This window comes from Chiloscyllium punctatum, chromosome 7 (assembly GCF_047496795.1).
Source record: "Chiloscyllium punctatum isolate Juve2018m chromosome 7, sChiPun1.3, whole genome shotgun sequence".
NCBI classification, from domain to species: domain Eukaryota; kingdom Metazoa; phylum Chordata; class Chondrichthyes; order Orectolobiformes; family Hemiscylliidae; genus Chiloscyllium; species Chiloscyllium punctatum.
This window is the reverse complement of record NC_092745.1, coordinates 58,529,609-58,548,433: the sequence shown is the minus strand read 5'-3', so window position 1 is coordinate 58,548,433 and position 18,825 is coordinate 58,529,609. Positions and strand designations below refer to the sequence as shown.

The 18,825-nt window shown below is 42.0% G+C and overlaps 1 protein-coding gene across 2 annotated transcripts in view; it reads right to left on the bottom strand.

The window, feature by feature from the left end:
- Positions 1 to 18,825, bottom strand: part of LOC140479680 (protein Niban 1-like) — a 145,149-nt gene that overhangs the window by 50,422 nt on the left and 75,902 nt on the right. The window contains exon 5 of one of the 2 annotated variants that reach the window (XM_072573665.1): positions 15,506 to 15,673. In XM_072573665.1, coding sequence (XP_072429766.1) covers positions 15,506 to 15,673 — 168 coding nt within the window. The remainder of the gene's footprint in view (positions 1 to 15,505; positions 15,674 to 18,825) is intronic. The other variant, XM_072573666.1, reaches the window with a different exon arrangement.

Below are 18,825 nucleotides of genomic sequence, written 5' to 3'. Positions count from 1 at the left end.
AGAACCAGGAGGTACAATAAGATATTTACAATTGGATAGAAAGGAGGAGAGATTTCTTTTCACTGAGATCATTAGACTTTGGAATGCTCTTCCTCAGATTGTGGTAGAAGCTGAATCATTGAATTTATTGTAGATTGTGGTAGAAAAAATTCTGTTATACAGAGGAGTCAGAGAATAGTTTGGGAGGGGGGCGTGGGGGGGATGGGGAAGGTGGTAGTGAAGATAAGGCCACAACCACATCAGCTATGATCTCACTGAATGCCAGAGCAGGCATGAGGGGACAAATGGCCAATTCCTGCTCATATTTCTTTTGATCTTGTATTCATATGATGTGAGGCTGAGTAAACTGGCTGGCAGCCTCTTGATTTCAAGAGGATAACAATTAGAATTGGAATTAGATTTTATTGTTGCGTATGCTCAAGTACAGGAATGTAGGTGTACAATGAAAAAAAGTATACGATGTCATCATTCTATGGCACCATATTAAAATATAAAATACAAAACCAGAATTTTTAAAAAGCCAAAAGGAAAAGAAAAATGTCCAGATCTTAAAGTCCTTATCCAAAAGAATAAAAGTCCAGATTTTAAAAGAAGTAATCTCATGAAATACGTGAGGTCCTGAAGGTTCTTAACAGGCAGGTAATGAGAAGTTATTTCTGCTGGCTGGGGAATCCTGATCCCAGGGCACAGTCTCAGGGCAAGGGGTTGATCATTTAGAACTGGGAGGCACAGAAGTGTATTCACGGAGAAATTTGTGAATCTTTGAATATCTCAACCCCAGACAATTGTGGATGCTTCATTGTTGAATATACTTAAGGCTGCAGTAGATAGAGCTTTGGTCTAGGGAGAAGGTGGAAAAGTGGAGTTGAGGCAGAAAGTCAGCCATGATCTTATTGAAGGGTTGAACAGACCCAAGGTACCATATGAACTACTGCTGCTCCGATTACTTAAGCTCTTAAGTTAAATTAACTGCGTCAGAATCAGTAATATCTAATTGGACATGAGAAGCTTATTTCAAATTTGGAAAATGATTCATATCTTAGTCATGTATATTGCTTACTCTGGCACTTTGGAAATCACGCAAGATGCTAAAGGACAAAAAGTACTTTGATCGTTATTTATAAAAAATGGTAACTGTAGATACAAAGAGGGTATTTATAACCTTTTTTTAAAAAAGGAAGCACTGAAAACTTAATTTCTGTGTTCGCAAACCATTTCTCTGACAGTGCTGGCCATGTTGCTGTGACTAATTGTGGGACAACAACCAATGTTAGAGATATAAAAGCAAGTCTTTGTGATAGAGAGGACACAGGGTCGAAAACTCAGCTCAGGGTCAAGTGGGATGTTCAGGTTGCAAACAGTTCAGCTCTGACAGAAACAAAGGCCGTAGAGAGGGCTGGAATTGCAGGCAAGTGTATACAGCTGGTGGAGGAGGCTGAAGAGGATTGCTTCAAATCTTTCTAAACTTGCAGCTTTAAAAATTGCAGCTCATTTCAGACTGAAACTCAGACAAGCAGTCCAACAATCCAGCACCAGTGGAGGTGTTGAGAAAGTTGCTGGAGGATCTTGAGCTTAGATGTGGAAGGTGACTATTGGTTAGTGTTGCAAAGCAGCTGCACCACTGATGAGAAAGAGAATAATTCTCCATAGCATGTCCAAATAACACAGCATTTGTGTTTGGCAGGTCAAGTCCTATTAGTTGCCACACCCATAATCTTAATTGCAAATGTAGTTGACTCTTAACTGGCCTCTGAAATAACGAGGTAAAAACAATTACTGCAGATGCTGGAAACCAGATTCTGGATTAGTGGTGCTGGAAGAGCACAGCAGTTCAGGCAGTATCCAAGGAGCTTCAAAATTGACATTTCGGGCAAAAGCCCTTCATCAGGAATAAAGGCAGTGAGCCTGAAGCGTGGAGAGATAAATGAGAGGAGGGTGGAGGTGGGGATAAAGTAGCATAGAGTACAATGGGTGTGTGGGGGAGGGGATGAAGATGATAGGTCAGGGAGGAGAGGGTGGATTGGATAGGTGGAAAAGGAGAAAGGCAGGTAGGACAAGTCCGGACAAGTCATAGGGACAGTGCTGAGCTGAAAGTTTAGAACTAGGGTGAGGTGGGGGAAGGGGAAATGAGGAAACTGTTGAAGTCCACATTGATGCCCTGGGGTTGAAGTGTTCCAAGGCGGAAGATGAGGCATTCTTCCTCCAGGCATCTGGTGGTGAGGGAGCTCCAGTGAAGGAGGCCCAGGACCTCCATGTCCTCGGCAGAGTGGGAGGGGGAGTTGAAATGTTGGGCCACAGGGCGGTGTGGTTGATTGGTGTGGGTGTCCCGGCGATGTTCCCTAAAGCGCTCTGCTAGGAGGCGCCCAGTCTCCCCAGTGTAGAGGAGACCGCATCAGGAGCAACGGATACAATAAATGATATTAGTGGATGTGCAAGTAAAACTTTGATGGATGTGGAAGGCTCCTTTAGGGCCTTGGGTAGAGGTGAGGGAGGAGGTGTGGGCGCAGGTTTTACAGTTCCTGCGGTGGCAGGGGAAAGTGCCAGGACGGGAGGGTGGGTTGTAGGAGGGCGTGGACCTGGCCAGGTAGTCACGGTGGGAACGGTCTTTGCGGAAGGTGGAAAGGGGTGGGGAGGGAAATATATCCCTGGTGGTGGGGTCTGTTTGGAGGTGGCGGAAATGTCGGCGGATGATTTGGTTTATGCGAAGGTTGATAGGGTGGTAGGTGAGCACCAGGGGCGTTCTGTCCTTGTTACGTTTGGAGGGGTGGGGTCTGAGGGCGGAGGTGCAGGATATAGACGAGATGCTCTTCCAGCACCACTAATCCAGAATCTGGCCTCTGAAATGGCCTAGCAAGGCATCCATTTATGTACAATAAAAATAAACCTAAGAATAGATTTGACAGACAAACTAGCATTGACTTAGGCACAGGATTGGGATACACAAAAGCACATCCAATCACAATTGAGAATCTCTCATGGACTAGTCAAGCAACAGATGCTCATTGTCATACAGATTGATTCATACCTTACAGCCAATGTTTCAGACTCCTCCATTACAATATGTCCTGAGCCACTGGCAGTGCCAGTCTACTAGAGGTGGCAGCACAGTTATATACATTGTGGAGGAAATTGAGCCCACTAGATCCCTTCATCCAAGCTATTGCAATTCATTGAAAATAGTGGAGGTGCCAGCACTGATCCCTCTGGCACTCCACTGGTTAGTTTTCCATCCTGAAAAAGATCCATTTATCTCTACGCTCTGTTTTGCAATAGCAAGCTAGTTCTTAATGTATGCCAAAATGTATGGCATGATCTTTTAAATTGTGTAAGAATCTTTGATGTGGGACTTTATCAAATGTATTTTGAAAATCCAAGAACACTTCATCTACAGATTCCCCTCTATGCAGTTTGCTTGTTATTTCCTCCAGGAACTCACTTAAATTATTTAAGCCCAATTTCTCTTTCATAAAACCATTTTGGTTCTTCCTAACCCCATTATAATTTTTGAAATATCTTGCTATAACCACTTTAATAATGGAGTCTAACAATTTTTCTATGGCAGGTGTTAAGCTAACTCTAGTTTCCTGCTTTTTGAATCTTTCCTTTTCTGAATTAGAGGCACTACATTGTTATTTTCCAGTCTGCTGGGACTTCTAGAATCTAGAGTACCTCTGCAGTCAGGTATTTTAAGATCGTAGGATGTAGGCCATCAGATCCTTGGTGGTGGTGGGGGAGGGCTGTTAGCCTTTAGACTCTAATAATTTTCCTGGTACCTTTTACCTAGTGATTGCAACTGTTTTATGTTTTTCCCTCCCTTTTACTCCTTGAATTTCAAGTAGCTTCAGGAAGTTTTCTAAATCTTCTGTTGTGAAAACAGACACAAAATACCTGTTCAGTGGCTCTGCCATTACTTTATCTTCCATTACCAGTTACCTAGACTCAATCTCTAGAAGACTAACACTCACTTTGGTTACTCCTTTCACTTATAATATATGTAGAAACTTTTACTGATTGTTCTTTGCATTTCTAGATAGCTTCTCTCATCCTCTAATTTAACTCTCTTGTTTTTAAAAGTCAATCTTTGTTGATTTCTAAACCTTGACCAATCTTCTGATCTACCATGAATCTTCACAGAAACGTAATATTTCTTTCAATTTTACACTACCCTTAACTTCCTTATTTAGACATGGATGATGCATCCTTATCAAAGAGCTTTTCTTTCTCATTGGGACTTTTTCTGAGAATTACTAAAAATGTGTTTAAAGTCTGTGATTACATATCTACTGTCCTGCATTTTAATCTAGATTTTCAGCTTTTAACTAACTCAGGCTTCACACCCTCATAATTACCTTTATTTAGATTTAAAGCATTAATCTTTGGATTACACTTTTCAAGTTCCAACCAAGCATACAACTATGTTCTGTTAGGATTACTGAGACCTAGAGGCTCATTTACTGCAAGTTTATTGAATGATTTTGCATCGTTGTACATTTCCAGATATAGAATAGTTTGCTCCCAGGTCCATGCTAGAAATGCACTAACAAACTGTCCCAAATGTAACATATGAACTCATTATCCAGACTACCTGCACAAATTTAATTTAGCCAATTTAGCTAATTTATGGGTGGCACGGTGGCCCAGTGCTTAGCACTGCTATCTCACAGTGCCAGGGACCTAGGTTCAATTCAGCCTGGAGCGACTGTCTGTGTGGAGTTTGCACATTCTCCCTGTAGTAAAAATAATGACTGCAGATGCTGGAAAGCAGATTCTGGAGTGGAGTGGTGCTGGAAAAGCACAGCAGTTCAGGCAGTGTCCGAGGAGCAGGACAATCGACATTCGGGCAAAAGCCCTTCATCAGAAATACAGGCAGAGAGCCTGAAGGGTTGAGAGATAAATAAGAGGAGGGAGGGGGTGGGGAGAAAGTAGTATAGGTGAGTGGGGGTGGGGATTGAGGTGATAGGTCAGGGAGGAGGGTGGGGGAAGGTAGCAAAGAGTACAATGGGGTGGATGGGGGTGGGGTGAAGGTGATAGGTCAGAGAAGGAGGGTGGAGTGGATAGGTGGAAAAGAAGATAGGCCGGTAGGACAGGTCATGGGGACGGTGCTGAGCTGGAAGTTTGGAACTGGGGTGAGGTGGGGCAAGGGGAAATGAGGAATCTGGTGAAGTCCACATTGATGCCCTGGGGTTGAAGTGTTCTGAGGCGGAAGATGAGGCGTTCTTCCTCCAGGCGTCGGGAGGTGAGGGAACGACGGTGGAGGAGGCCCAAGACCTCCATGTCCTTGGCAGAGTGGGAGGGGGAGTTGAAATGTTGGGCCACAGGGCAGTGTGGTTGATTGGTGCGGGTGTCCCAGAGATGTTCCCTAAAGCACTCTGCTAGGAGGCGCCCAGTCTCCCCAATGTAGAGGAGACCGCACCGGGAGCAACGGATACAATAAATGATATTGGTGGATGTGTAGGTAAAACTTTTGATGGATGTGGAAGGCTCCTTTAGGGCCTTGGATGGAGGTGAGGGAGAAGGTGTGGGCACAGGTTTTACAGTTCCTGTGGTGGCAGGAGAAGGTGCCAGGACGGGTGGGTGGGTTGTTGGGGGGGCGTGGACCTGACCAGGTAGTTATGGAAGGAACGGTCTTTACAGACAGAACGAATCAGTGTGTCGGCCAAACGAATGAGTGTGTCGGTGGAAGGGTACTGTTGGGGATGTCAGGAGAGGAAGAAACAGAGGGCTTGGAGCCCCTGGTCACGGCAGATGGAGGTGTAGATGGATTGGATATCCATGGTGAAGATGAGGCGTTGGGGGCCGGGGAAACGGAAGTCTTGGAGGAGGTGGAGGGTGTGGGTGGTGTCTCGAACGTATGTGGGGAGTTCCTGGACTAGGGGGGATAGGACAGTGTCAATGTAGGTAGAGATGAGTTCAGTGGGCCAGGAGCATGCTGCATGCTGTGTCTGTGTGGGTTTCCTCCAGATGCTCGGGTTTCCTCCCACAATCCAAAGATGTGCACGTTAGGTGAATTGGCCATGCTAAAGTGCCCATAGTGTTCAGGAATTTGTAGGTTGGGTTCATTAGTCAGGGATAAGTACAGGGTACAGGAAAGGATCTGGGTGGGTTACTCCTCGGGGGGTCAGTGTGGACTTGTTGGGCCAAAGGGCCTGTTTCCACACTAGGAACTCTAATTCTAATCTACATGTCAACTAAGTCATCCATGATTATTGTAATACATTTATTACTTCCCCATTAGACCTGCAAGATAACTGTTACTAAGGGTCCCACATATTACTTCCATAATTTACCTCTTACATTTCCTATTTCATATTTCTACCTAAATTGATTCCACATTTGCTCTTTTAACCTAATGTCATCTCTCACTATCCAATGTCATCCCTAATTAACAGAACTATCTCACCAACCTTTCAGAGTTTCTAATCTTTCTGAAATGTCAAATACTGAAATGTTAATATTCATGTCTCAGCCTTGGTCATCTTACAACCATGTGTCTGTAATAGCCATCAGGTCAGACAAATTTATTTCTAATAATTCGAATTGTTACAAATTCTTTAATTCTGATTCCATACAATTTTTGTAATCTCTGGCCTTATTTGCTCATGCATTCTTAAGATTATATGCTGTGTCCCTTCCAGCTGCACATGGTTCCATTACCCAAACTGTTATATCCTGCTCGATTACCTTATTGTTTCCCTTTAATATACTTTACTTACTTCAAATGATCCCTTCACCTCATTATTCAGTATAAAGCTCTCACTACCATTCCAGTTATATGACTGGTCACTAGAACACTAGTGCCAGCATGGCTTCAGGGAAGATAATCCAATGGTCCAGCCTCCCACTCCACTCTCCCTGTACTAGTATCTGTCATCCATAAATTAAAAACCATTTCTCCAACACCAGTATTTGAGCTATACATCCATCTCAATCTTATTTATATTATGTGCAATAGAATTTATTGTTGACATTTTTCAAAGGCTAGTATTATGTCATATCATTGTGAATGTGTGGCTGAGGTTCAAAAGCTTTGATTATCTCAGCAGTGGTTATGACTTCAGTTTTTGCACAGTTTAAAGAGACTATTAAAGGATCCGCTATTTTTAAATGAATAGAAGTTTATTTGTTTTAAAAAAGAGATTGAACACCAAAGTTGATTTAAAATTGTGAATGGGTTTTCTTTTTCAGGTTTTTCTTTCCCCCAGTTTGGTGTGTAGGAATGAGATTGCATCAGATTGTTTGAAGTTTTTTTTAAATCTCCACACTGCTCCTGAGATCTGCCTATGGTGGGATCTAGACTGTACAGCTATGGAAGTGGCATGGAGGTATAAGAAGACATAGGAAGTGGGTTTGGATTTGAGTTGGTATTCTGTTGCCATGGAGAGTGAGGGAGCATAGGGGAGTTGGTCAAGGCCATGAATCAGTATGATGGTAGCGTGGAGGTGTGAAGGCTTCTGGAGTATTTGGGGTATTAGTTAGCATCAAGTTGCCATAGGGTTGGCATAGGTCATGATGCAATGAGACTTAAGGCTCTAGGTTCTAAAAGCTTCACATGTAACTGAGATAAGGTCCCAGAAAATTGAAGCAGGCATGAAAACATTGGTATTTGCCTGCCTCTATGCTCATCTAAGAGCTCTTCTGGTGTTGAGGGACCTGACTCTATGCCACCTTGACTCCCTGGAGTGAAACTGAATGGAGCTACAATAGAACACAGTTGGGCCCTCTCCCTACTGAATTTTACTGAGCAGGTTATCATAGTGATAGCTGGAAAAGCATGTATTCAGTCAGGGAAGAACTAGTATGATATTTTCATGGTAGTATATATCTTCTTAAATGGGTTTCATTCACATACACATTTGGGAAGTAATGTTCGAAAAAAATGTTCTTTTCTTACACATTCATTCCCTGAGCAGTTTTTACAACCTAAACCAAGATTAATTACGACCAATCTGTTGTTAGGTTCACCCTCTCAGCCACTGGATGCATTAAAGACCAAACATGCAACAGAGAATTTAAAAATAAAATGGTTTTAAACTTCAATATTCAAGTTTAGATTTGCATAAAAGCACACTTGCCACATCTTTCTTTGGTTTGCTTTGTAAAGCAACTTACCACAAACTGACATGTTGCCAGGAAATGATGTCAGACAGGATGCAAGCTTAATCTGTCAAACTGGTGTGTGTCAAGCATGAGTAATAAGATTATAAATAGTAGCTTAACTAAGTTTTGTGTTGCTTAACAATGTGTGACTTACTTATCACGCAATAGCTGTTCAATGCATTTATGAAAAATGCTTTTCTTTCCTTTTGATTTTGAAGTTGGAGAAAGTAATTTCATAAGCATGTACCACATTAGGTCCTTTTATTTTCCTATTTTCCCATACACCCTAACTCCCTTTGGATTCCTTCCAAATTCTATGTCATGTCCTGGTCAGGAAGTGACCTGAGGCTGAGATGACATACTCCTAGACCTCGACTGAGTTATCTCTCACAAACAGTTCAATCATTTGAGATGACCCTTCCTCAGACTTTCCTCTCCATTCCAGAATTCCATGGTTGAATGATTACTCTCAACTCATTACAGCTTAGACATAAGTCCAACCTTGATGCATTGAAAATTGTGAAGACTGGGCCACATCCTGGCATGATACATTGTCCACTATTGCTCCACAGATCAGATTTTGTATCCTAGATTCCCTTGTACCACACGCTTCAAAATGGATCCCTGAGCCTGGGCATGTCTCCAAAGAATTTCCAAGGCTGTCAAGGTCATCATATTTCCATTCATTTATAATAAATTTTGTCATTCTTGATTTATTAGCCATTTGCGTTATTTTTCCATATGTTGAGAAAATTTTTTTTAATGCAAAGATAATGCTACGTTGTCTTTCGGTAAGGTTAGGAAAGTTAGAAATTTAGACTGGTAGCTCTCAGCGATGGTAACAGGATCAGATGAGACTTCAGGGCGGGATGGTTGTCCCTTGACTTTTGCCAGTTTCCCCAGGCCCAGGCAAAGGTCTCATGCTCAGGATTCTGAGCCATGGCCATCAGTGCAGGCAGCAACTTTTGGGGGATACAGTGACAGAGCGAGAACTTCAAAGGTCAAAGGTTGCTTAGAGACAGAGGCTTCATTGGGAAAAGAACTTCTGTTTCCTTTAAGCACATAGGGAGAAGACATATCATGTGTTCCTAGTCGCACTGCTCAGTGAAGTTAAAAACGGAAACATTTGCAAGCAACTGGAGAGTGAAGGCAGGACTGTGAGGCATCAAGAAATGAGCAGAGAACTAGCCTGTGGTAAGATCATCACAATTCCCCAGGACAGGAGGTCCTCCTCAGATACGATAATATTCGTAGGAATCCCAAGTATGTGTCCATGTTTGCAGTGGACTATCTCAACATTTTCAGTTGTCAGGAAAGAACATGCAGGAATGCAGCATGTTTGCAGAGGATACAAAATAGAAATTGTAAAGGCTCCTGCCTCTTTTATAGCAATCAATTTAGCCCTTGCAGGCTTTGTGTTCCAGTACAAAAAAAACAATTTTGATAAATACTAATCATTTATAAAAGAGGCAGATTCATCACTGTATGGTCCCACTTAAGCACAAGCGGGGAATAAGACTCACTCAGTACTACAGTATTTTCGTTGGAGTCAAGACACCTGTCAGGTTCTTTCAATAAATAGAAAATAACTGAAGCCCTTTGGGGAAAAAAAAAGGAGGATATTCTGGTGGCTGCGGCCGTATCCAAAGAAAATAAGTTGAACCACTTTCAAGAGGTGATAGTCATAAATCTTCTCAGGACCAGCACTACTTCTGAAGCATGGTCTAAGTGATGATCCCAGGCTGGACTATAAAATAGTTGAAACTAGTAAATACTACATCTAGGGATTTCCAGGTGATCTATCTGCTACCTAAAAGCTACAGAAGGCAACTCTGGCACCATCTGCCAGATTTTCTGATTCTGTTTGCTCCTATACTGTACTGGCAAAATATTGACATTTAGCTCATTGAAATGGGTTAATGAGGGCCCTCTAAGGTGATCACAGCTTGACATCATCTATCTGAAAATGTAACAGAGGATAAAAAGGCCATCAACATCTTTTCAAATGTGTGTGAGTTTAAATTGGCCATGTTATTAAATCAGTATCTCTGGTTTTCCCTGGTTATTGTTTTAGATGGGTATAGTAAGTGCTGCTGCAATGTCACAGATACTTGGCTGTTAGATGTGAATTGGTCAAGCTCTCAGAAACTCCATTGAGGCAAGGGATGGTGTGGGTGCCAGCACTTGGCCAGATGGCATTAAAGATGGCACCAATACTAGGAAGCCCAGGAAGACCCAAATGCCTGTGGTGAGAAGGAGAAGAGGACAAACAGGATATGGAAAAACTCAGGAAGCCTGACTGGAAAGGAACATCATTGCTTGTTGAACATCAAAATAGAGCTAGCTCCAGCCCAGGAAGGACAGTTCTACAGACCCATCACTGGGTCCAATTTATAAAGTGCTCAGGTTCCAGCCGGGCAGGCCATTGCCTGTTACCAAGGCAATTCATACTCAATGAGCTCCATGAGGATATTAATTAGTGATTGCTCATTGGCCTTATAGAGGTTATGATAGGATGTCACTGTGGTGTGGTGCCGAGACAATGAGGCAAATTTGGAAAGATAGCACAAGAATTCTTTCTGGGGCTCACGCTGAGAAACCTTTCATGCAACACATGTAAAATCGCCAATCAATTTCTGACAAGATTCAGCCCATAGTTTCTCAATCTTCTTCTGGGAGAGGGAAATGACGTATACCTAAGCTAGTGTTTGTAAATATTGCTGCTGTGTATGAAAATGATCATTCATTTTAACAAAGGTTTTCAAAAGGCTTATTCTGGGAATGCATATGCATGCCTTCTCTAAAAGCTATTTGACAACCTACATGTAGCGGGCTGAATTTCTGCACAAATTTTCCCGATTATCTGTTGTGACTTTGGCAAACGTTCCACACAAACATAAACAGTGAATGGGATTCCACCATTCCCCAATGGATTTTCTGAAGTTACCAGGGACAACAAGGTCAACCTGTGTGGAAACCAATCTCCCAATGACTGTAATCTTCAGTTTCAGGAGGAGGGTACATACATCTGTTTTTGGCCTGGATTTGACAGGGAATATCTTACTATTCAATGTCTTGAAAGTTGTAGCATGTTAGAAGGTATATGAAGTGGAGATCAGGGCTAGGTCTGGGCTTCTGAATTCCACTGTCAGGCAGAAACATAGGGCAGAAGCCTGAACTGTGAGAAAAGCAAATTCCCTGTGACAGCTAATCAATGGCCAGAAAGTGGGCCCACTGTTCAACTGACATTGGTGAGCAGACCAGCTCTTGAAGCTGAAGGATCACAGATGTCACGAGGAGCAGCAGACTGTGTTGGAAGCAAATGAGGGAGAAGACACTTGCATGTGAAGGTGCCCCATTGCCAATATTTTTTAAGTCGAAAAGGAAAAAAAAAGATGATTGCGCAGCCGAGGCCACATCTATGGTGGTAGTGGTGAAGGGTGGCTTCTACATGGGTGAGCTGTGCTGCTACTGTGCCTGCACATATCAGGAGTACGCCCCCCCACTAGGCCGCACAGTCGCACTGAGGCGTTCCTGCTCTCCTGAGAGAAAACTGCCTCCAGCCTAAGCAGGTTCCCACTGCAAGTGCAAACCAGGAGGCTGAAAGGAAAATCTAGATTGGTTTCTTTTACTTAATGAAACCTCCACCAGCAAATGGTAATGGTGAGGAAGCGCACTGCACACTGTAGTTGGACAGACCCACTCTGATGGAAAGGGTGTCTGTGGGAGACAGAGGTCTCCTGGGAAATAGAACGATGCCCCTATTTCCAAAGGATATTATCCACATGATTCCACCTTCACACCATGTCTTTCATTGTTTAACTTTAATTCCCCTTCATGTTTGGAATGACCAGTGGAAATAAAGGATCCTTGCTTCATGAGCTTTGGGCTGCCCACATGTTTAAATCTCATGTTACATTTCATTGTCATTGAGTGGCCCTTAATAAACAGTGTCAGCTACCCATCATGGGTAAGCAGGGGGCCTTCCACCCTCTCATCCAAAAAATGGCCTGGCACAGGGAGCTGTTCAGGATACAGCAAGGGACCAGCACTTCAGCTGGCAGGATTTTTTTATAGCTGCCTCTGATCCCAATCCCAGTACAGCCTCAAAATCAAGTGCTAGATGTTTTGATCATTACTGAAAAATCTCTGGTGAAAGCATTGCTGAACTTATTTGTATTCATGGGCAGATTGCCGGAAATATTATTCACGCACTAGGCAGGCTAAAGAAAATGGTGTGCCAGAAGCCTATACCTTGAGAGGAGGAAGAACCAGATTTAACTATGGGATGGGGATTTAAAACATCACCTTTCTCACAGACATTTTAATAACTCCCAGAGCCTGTGTTTATTAAACAGATCCTTGTCCTGCTGTACTAAGCAGCTAACTAAAAAAAAAAATGCTCATCATTGACAACAAAAGCTAGTTATTTGACAGCGCTCCCTTTTTAAAACAAGATATCAAAAGTCAGTTTGGATTGCTCAATACAGACTAAATTGGAAACAAAAATAGAAGATGCTGGAAAAGATCAGCTGGTCTGGCAGCATCTGTGAAGAGAAATCAAAGTTAACATTTCGGGTCTGGTGACCCTTCCTCAGAACTGATGGTAGCTAGGAAAATGTTGTTTATATGCAGAAGAGAGAATGGGGGAGGGAGTAAGGATTGATTCAGATGCTATTTAACATCACTGCCTTAAAGTCAGTACAAGTTGTCCACACAGATGAAAATAATCAGTACAGTCAAATTTAACAAGTAACTAAATCTTATAATTTAATTCCAGTATGAAAAAGGAAGAACAAAATTTCATAACTGTTTATATGGGAGAACGTCATCCTGAATAGGCAAACTCTCCTCTTCACCATTCTGCAAACATGCAGCACAATTTTGCAAAAATATTCTTGTGGCAAAAATGGTGTACTGCCGTCTGCACTGGGAGGCAGAAACCCCTAAAGGATCTTGGGACATATCTTCTCAACTCAAGGCTGGAAAATATTCCACTTATGTGACTGTGATCATAAGATTTTGTCCATTACTATCTAAACTGATTTGCTGCCATCATCATTAGATGTGCAGTTTCTTAAATATCTATCTTTCTTGACAGGTTTGCACTAAAAATCTGCTTCTTTGATATTATTCAAAGAGCAGTTGTTAAGTTTTGTTTCTTTGTTGACATTCCTTACACAAACAATTATCAATAATTTTCAATAGTTGTCTCTACATGTTACGTTGTTGAGTCTTTTACTTTCTCCTCAATTTCAATACTAGGTCATCAAATTCACAAAGGGATACTTGGGCAGAGCCACAGCAACTGCAGTTAGTTATGACCCAGCTGGGGAAACATAGTAGTTGCAGAAGGCAGATCGCCCAGACTTTAATGTAGACTTCCCTGGAGGAGCTCAAATGTGGATGCTGAGAGAGGTCAGTATTCATTTAAACAGTCAGCAGAGCTAACAAAGTATTGTGCACTCGTGACCTTTTATAATGACAAAAAGTGCACTGAGATCAAACAACAGTCTAATTTGAGTGTGAAAAACAAACTCTAATATTCAGAAAAATAATGAGTCCCAGTTTTCAACCAGAGATCGAATGTAGCTGTCACAGAGGGGGGGGGAGAAAGAAGCTACTGTAACATGAAGGGATTAAAATGATCCTCAGCTCTTTTCCTTCTAAATCTTTATTGGATTCTCATTGTACAGACAGAGCACAATTATTGTGAGGTGGACACAAATATATAAATTTTGGATGAGGAATTCTAGCCAAAGGTTCAAAGCGGTCATCCAATCTACTGGTCACTACTCTAAACACATAAAAGATGTCACCAAGAACCATTTAGCCCTTTAAAGGTGGCTCAGCCACAAATTCTTCTACCTCAACTCCACCTCCTGCACTACTCTCATTTCTTTCAAGTCCCTTGACGTCCAAAAATCTAGCAACCTCTGTCTTCAATATACGTCACCACTGAATATCTACAGCTGCAATGGAGAATTTCAAAGTTCATACTGATGATCCATTATCATCTACTGGTTGATATGTGTATGTGCCTGGCTGACAAATGCTGTGCTAAGCTTAACTATGGTATTCCCATGGTTGCTGCTACTCCCTGCCTAGGCTGACATGTGGAGAATAGCCACTTAGATGAGATGTACAAGGACTGCCAGCACCTATGGAATAGTAAAGTCACCATAATCATTCGAGACAGACCAGTGATGGTGGCTTAACCTCAGTGTCACTATGCTTCAGGTGAAGGGACAGGTTAAAAATGAAAGGCCTTCATGATAACCTGAGCCAAAATGAGAATTGAATTTGTGCTGATTGTGTCATTATGCATCACAAAATTAGCCATCCAGCCAAATGAGTCCATCAATTCCCCCACAGAATGGTAGATCAGCCATTGGTTCTTCCTGGAATATCTGAAGTCAATGTCCATTGCAGCATGTGGTGTGCCTGGCAACTAATTTTTATATTGCCTTAGCCATCCATGACAGTAAATGTGTCAGTGCAGTCAGCTAGAAACAGCTGCAAACTCAGGGATAAAAATTGTATTACATGATTTGTACATCAGACCAATTCACCAGCAAGAACAAATTCAGCAGAAAATAGCTTAAATATTTTAAAAACAAATAATACAGAAATAGACAGCAAAAAAATATTTTATTCTTCCAGGTTCCCAGCTTCTGAGTCTCTTTACCATATTTTGGGACTGAGTTTTGAGACAGTTGCTGTCCACGTTTATACATCAAAAATAGACTTACAAGATTGTGTCACTAGAATTATAGTGAAAAGAGGCTTCCAGTTCTGTCCATGATGCAAGAGCTGAAATTGCTGCTGCTGCTATCGGGTTTGATCTATCTATCTGACTTTGGCTTTAGAACAGAATCATTTAGCTCAGAACAAGATAATTCAGCTACAATCTAATTGTTTGTGATTGGCACAAAATGAAATTGCTCTCTTTACACTGGGACATCTCTCTAAATGAAGAAGCATTTTTAATGTAAGGACTACTCCCTCTTTCCTTTCAATTAATACTACATTTTAAAATTCTATCTTTGTATCAAGAGAATTGAATTTTGATTCATTCATCAGTGCCTCATTGATTCTCAGTTTTGACATGTGACAGATGCTAGGAAGTCATGTAATTTTCTTTATTAAAATTACTCATGTTTCCCAACCACGTTGACAGATGTTTCTCATTATTCACCAATAGAGAAAATCTATAGAATGGATAACATCCAAGTTGCCAATAATCTACATTTAGAGCTTGTCTTGAAATAAGACAGAACTTGCTAAAATCTCTCTTTTCTGCAATGTACCAAACCTATTGATTTTCACTGGTGAGGTTATGATGTGAAGAGGATTGAGAGAATGCAATGAATCATATGGAGGTTTTGGTTCATGTCATCAGCCTTACCATAATTGAGGTGCCGGATGCAATCATTCAGGACAGCCCCAAATTCACGCTGAGTCTCTTCATTTTCAAAACAGAAGTAACTATGCTTTCTGTACGGGTGCCATAGGTACACTGAGTATTGGGTATGGTTAACGAGAAAGCTCTGATTACCATCCTTCCCACTGGCTGCTGAAAAATAAGCAAAATTAATGTTATTAGGAGAGGAAATATTAATAGAATCACCACGCCCTGGCTCATTGGTCTAAGGGTATGGTTCTTGCTGTAGGAGGACTGAGAAAGTGTGAGAAGTCCCAGGTTCAACTCCGAGATAAGCTCTCAGATTTGGTAACTAGCTCCTTTATTGTTAGAGCTCCTGTGATAGTGACAGTGGTTCAACTCCCACAGACTCCAGAGGTGTGCAATGAAATATTTGAATAAATGGATTAGAAAATATCTACAAAAGAAAGTACCATTTATTTTCTGTCCACCATCTGCCTTAGATAGATCAGGGACACAGGCTGCCCCAATATGTTAACTTTCTGGTCATTTAGGAATTCACCCATACCCAATACCTAAAATTACAATAATGTTTACAAACATTTTTTGCTAGGCTAGGTCGGTATTTATTGCCTATCCCTAATTGTCCTTTGTAAGATAATAGTGATCTGCCTTCCTGAAATGCTGCAATCCTAGTGCTGTATGAACTCCCACAGTGCTGTTAGGAAGGAAATTCCAGGATCCTTCCCTAAGAACAGAGAAGGAATGCTGATATAATTCCAAGTCAGGATGCTGTGGGGCTTGGATATGAATTTGAAGGTGAAGGTGTTCTTACACATGGTGCCCTTGTCCTTCTAGATGGCAGAGTTTGCAGGTTTGGATGATGCTGTGGAAGTGAGTTGTCACAGTGCATTTTAAATATGGTACACATTGCTGCCACTGTGCACCAGTTGCGGAGAGAGTGGATATTGAAGGTGGTGAATGGGGTGCCAATTAAGAAAGGTATTTTGTTCTAGATTGTGTTGAGCTTAAGGTGGTGTTGGAGCTGCAGTCTTTCAGGGAAGTAGAGATTATTCCATTACACTCCAGACTTGTACTTTGTAGATAGTGGGCAGGCACTGGAGAGTCTGGAGGTGATCTACTCATCTCAAAGTCCTCAGCCTCTGACCTGCTCTTATACCAACACTTATCATATTGCCTGTCCAATTCAATTTCTGGTGCAGTCCAAGTGTAATGGTGGGACACACACACACACACACACAATTCAATCTTGGTAAATAAGTAAACTTGCCACCTAAGCATTAAACTGATATCACTGATCAACCCTTAATTTTCTTAAGTTTTGAACCATTCTTCATGAATAAAAAGAACTTGTATTTATGTAATATTTATTATGACAGCCAAACATTCCAAAGCACAATTATGTCAATAATTAAGTATTTTTAAAGTGCAATCACAGTGTCGGTAGCTAAATTGTGCTCAGCAAGCTCCGACAGTCACAATGTGATAATGAGAAGATAATCCGTAGGTGTTCAAAGTTTGTGAGAAGATTTGTAGCTTGGGTGCTCGTTGTTGTGGCTCTGTTCGCCGAGCTGGGAATTTGTGTTGCAGACGTTTCGTCCCCTGTCTAGGTGACATCCTCAGTGCTTGGAAGCCTCCTGTGAAGCGCTTCTGTGATCTTTCGTCCGGCATTTGTAGTGGTTTGAATCTGCCGCTTCCGGTTGTCAGTTCCAGTTGTCCTTGGGAGTTGGTGTCCTTTTCTTCCTCTCTAGTGAATCAGATTCCTGTGAGTGTGGTGTTGATGATCCGGTGTGTTTTCTCTATTTCTGTGTTTTTAATGATTACAAAGGTGTCATCCACATATCTGACCCAGAGTTTGGGCTGAATTTGCAGTAAGACTGTTTGTTCTAATCTTTGCATTACCGCTTCTGCTATGAGTCCAGAGATGGGTGAGCCAATGGGTGTGCCGTTGATTTGTTTATATATTTGGTTGTTGAATGTGAAGTGTGTTGTGAGGCACAGGTCCAGTAGTTTGAGTATGCTGTCTTTGTTGATAGGTTCAACTTCCTGTTATCTGTTCTGTGTATGCAGCAGGTTGGCTAATGTTTCTGTCAATAGGGGTGAACAGTGCTATTACATCGAATGAGACCATGGCTTCTTCCTTGTCTATGTGTATATTTCTGATGATGTCCAAGAATTCCTACATCAAGAGCATTTCTGAACTGACAGCCAGACTACTGCGACCACTAGGACTCATAACAGCACACAAACCAACAGCCACTCTCAGACAACAACTCACTAGAACGAAGGACTCGATACCCAGCATGAGCAAAACCAATGTAGTGTACAAAATGCCATGCAAGGACTGCACAAAACATTACATAGGACAAACAGGAAGACAGCTAACGATCCGCATCCATGAACACCAACTAGCCACGAAACGACACAACCAGCTATCCTTAGTAGCCATACACGCAGATGACAAGCAATGTGAATTCGACTGGGACAACACTACTATTATAGTACAAGCCAAACAGAGAACAGCCAGGGAATTCCTAGAGGCATGGCACTCATCCACAGATTCAATCAATAAGCCCATCAACCTGGACCCAACATACCGACCACTGCAACGGACAGCTGGAACTGACAACCGGAAGCGGCAGATTCAAACCACTACAAATGCCGGAGGAAAGATCACAGAAGCGCTTCACAGGAGGCTCCCAAGCACTGAGGATGTCACCTAGACAGGGGACGAAACACAAATTCCCAGCTCAGCGAACAGAACCACAACAGAAGATAATCCATTTCTGTAATGTTGATTGAATATTTGCCTCTGTGAAAGTCTCCATAGTGCCACAGGATCACAGATGGCTCTTCTTTGAAATTATGCCATTGGATTCTTTACATCCACTGCCTAGTTCAACATCATATCTGACTGATATTGGACAGAATTATCCCAGCCCCCGAATGATACGGGGAATAGTGAGTCAGTTGGGAAAATATGGCAAGATCAGAAAAAGTGAAATTCTTGATGGCAAAAAAAAAGCTGGATTTTCTCCCAAGATTTTAATAATGAGATGAGAATCTTGTAGTGATCAGCATGAGGACCATTTGCATGACTGACATCTCATTATCAACTGTTTTTGTCTCATTTATGTGCAGTTTGCTATCCTCCCATATGGATGAGAGATATTAGACAGTGACAAATACCACGATGGAAGTCAGAGCGGCTACCTTGTGCGGTGTAGTCCTCTGGGCCTCCACCTTGGCCAGCAGCCTCAACATTTCCCAGCATGTTGCATGGGCAGAGATCGCCTGCAATCCTCATCCATGGAGGCTGGCAT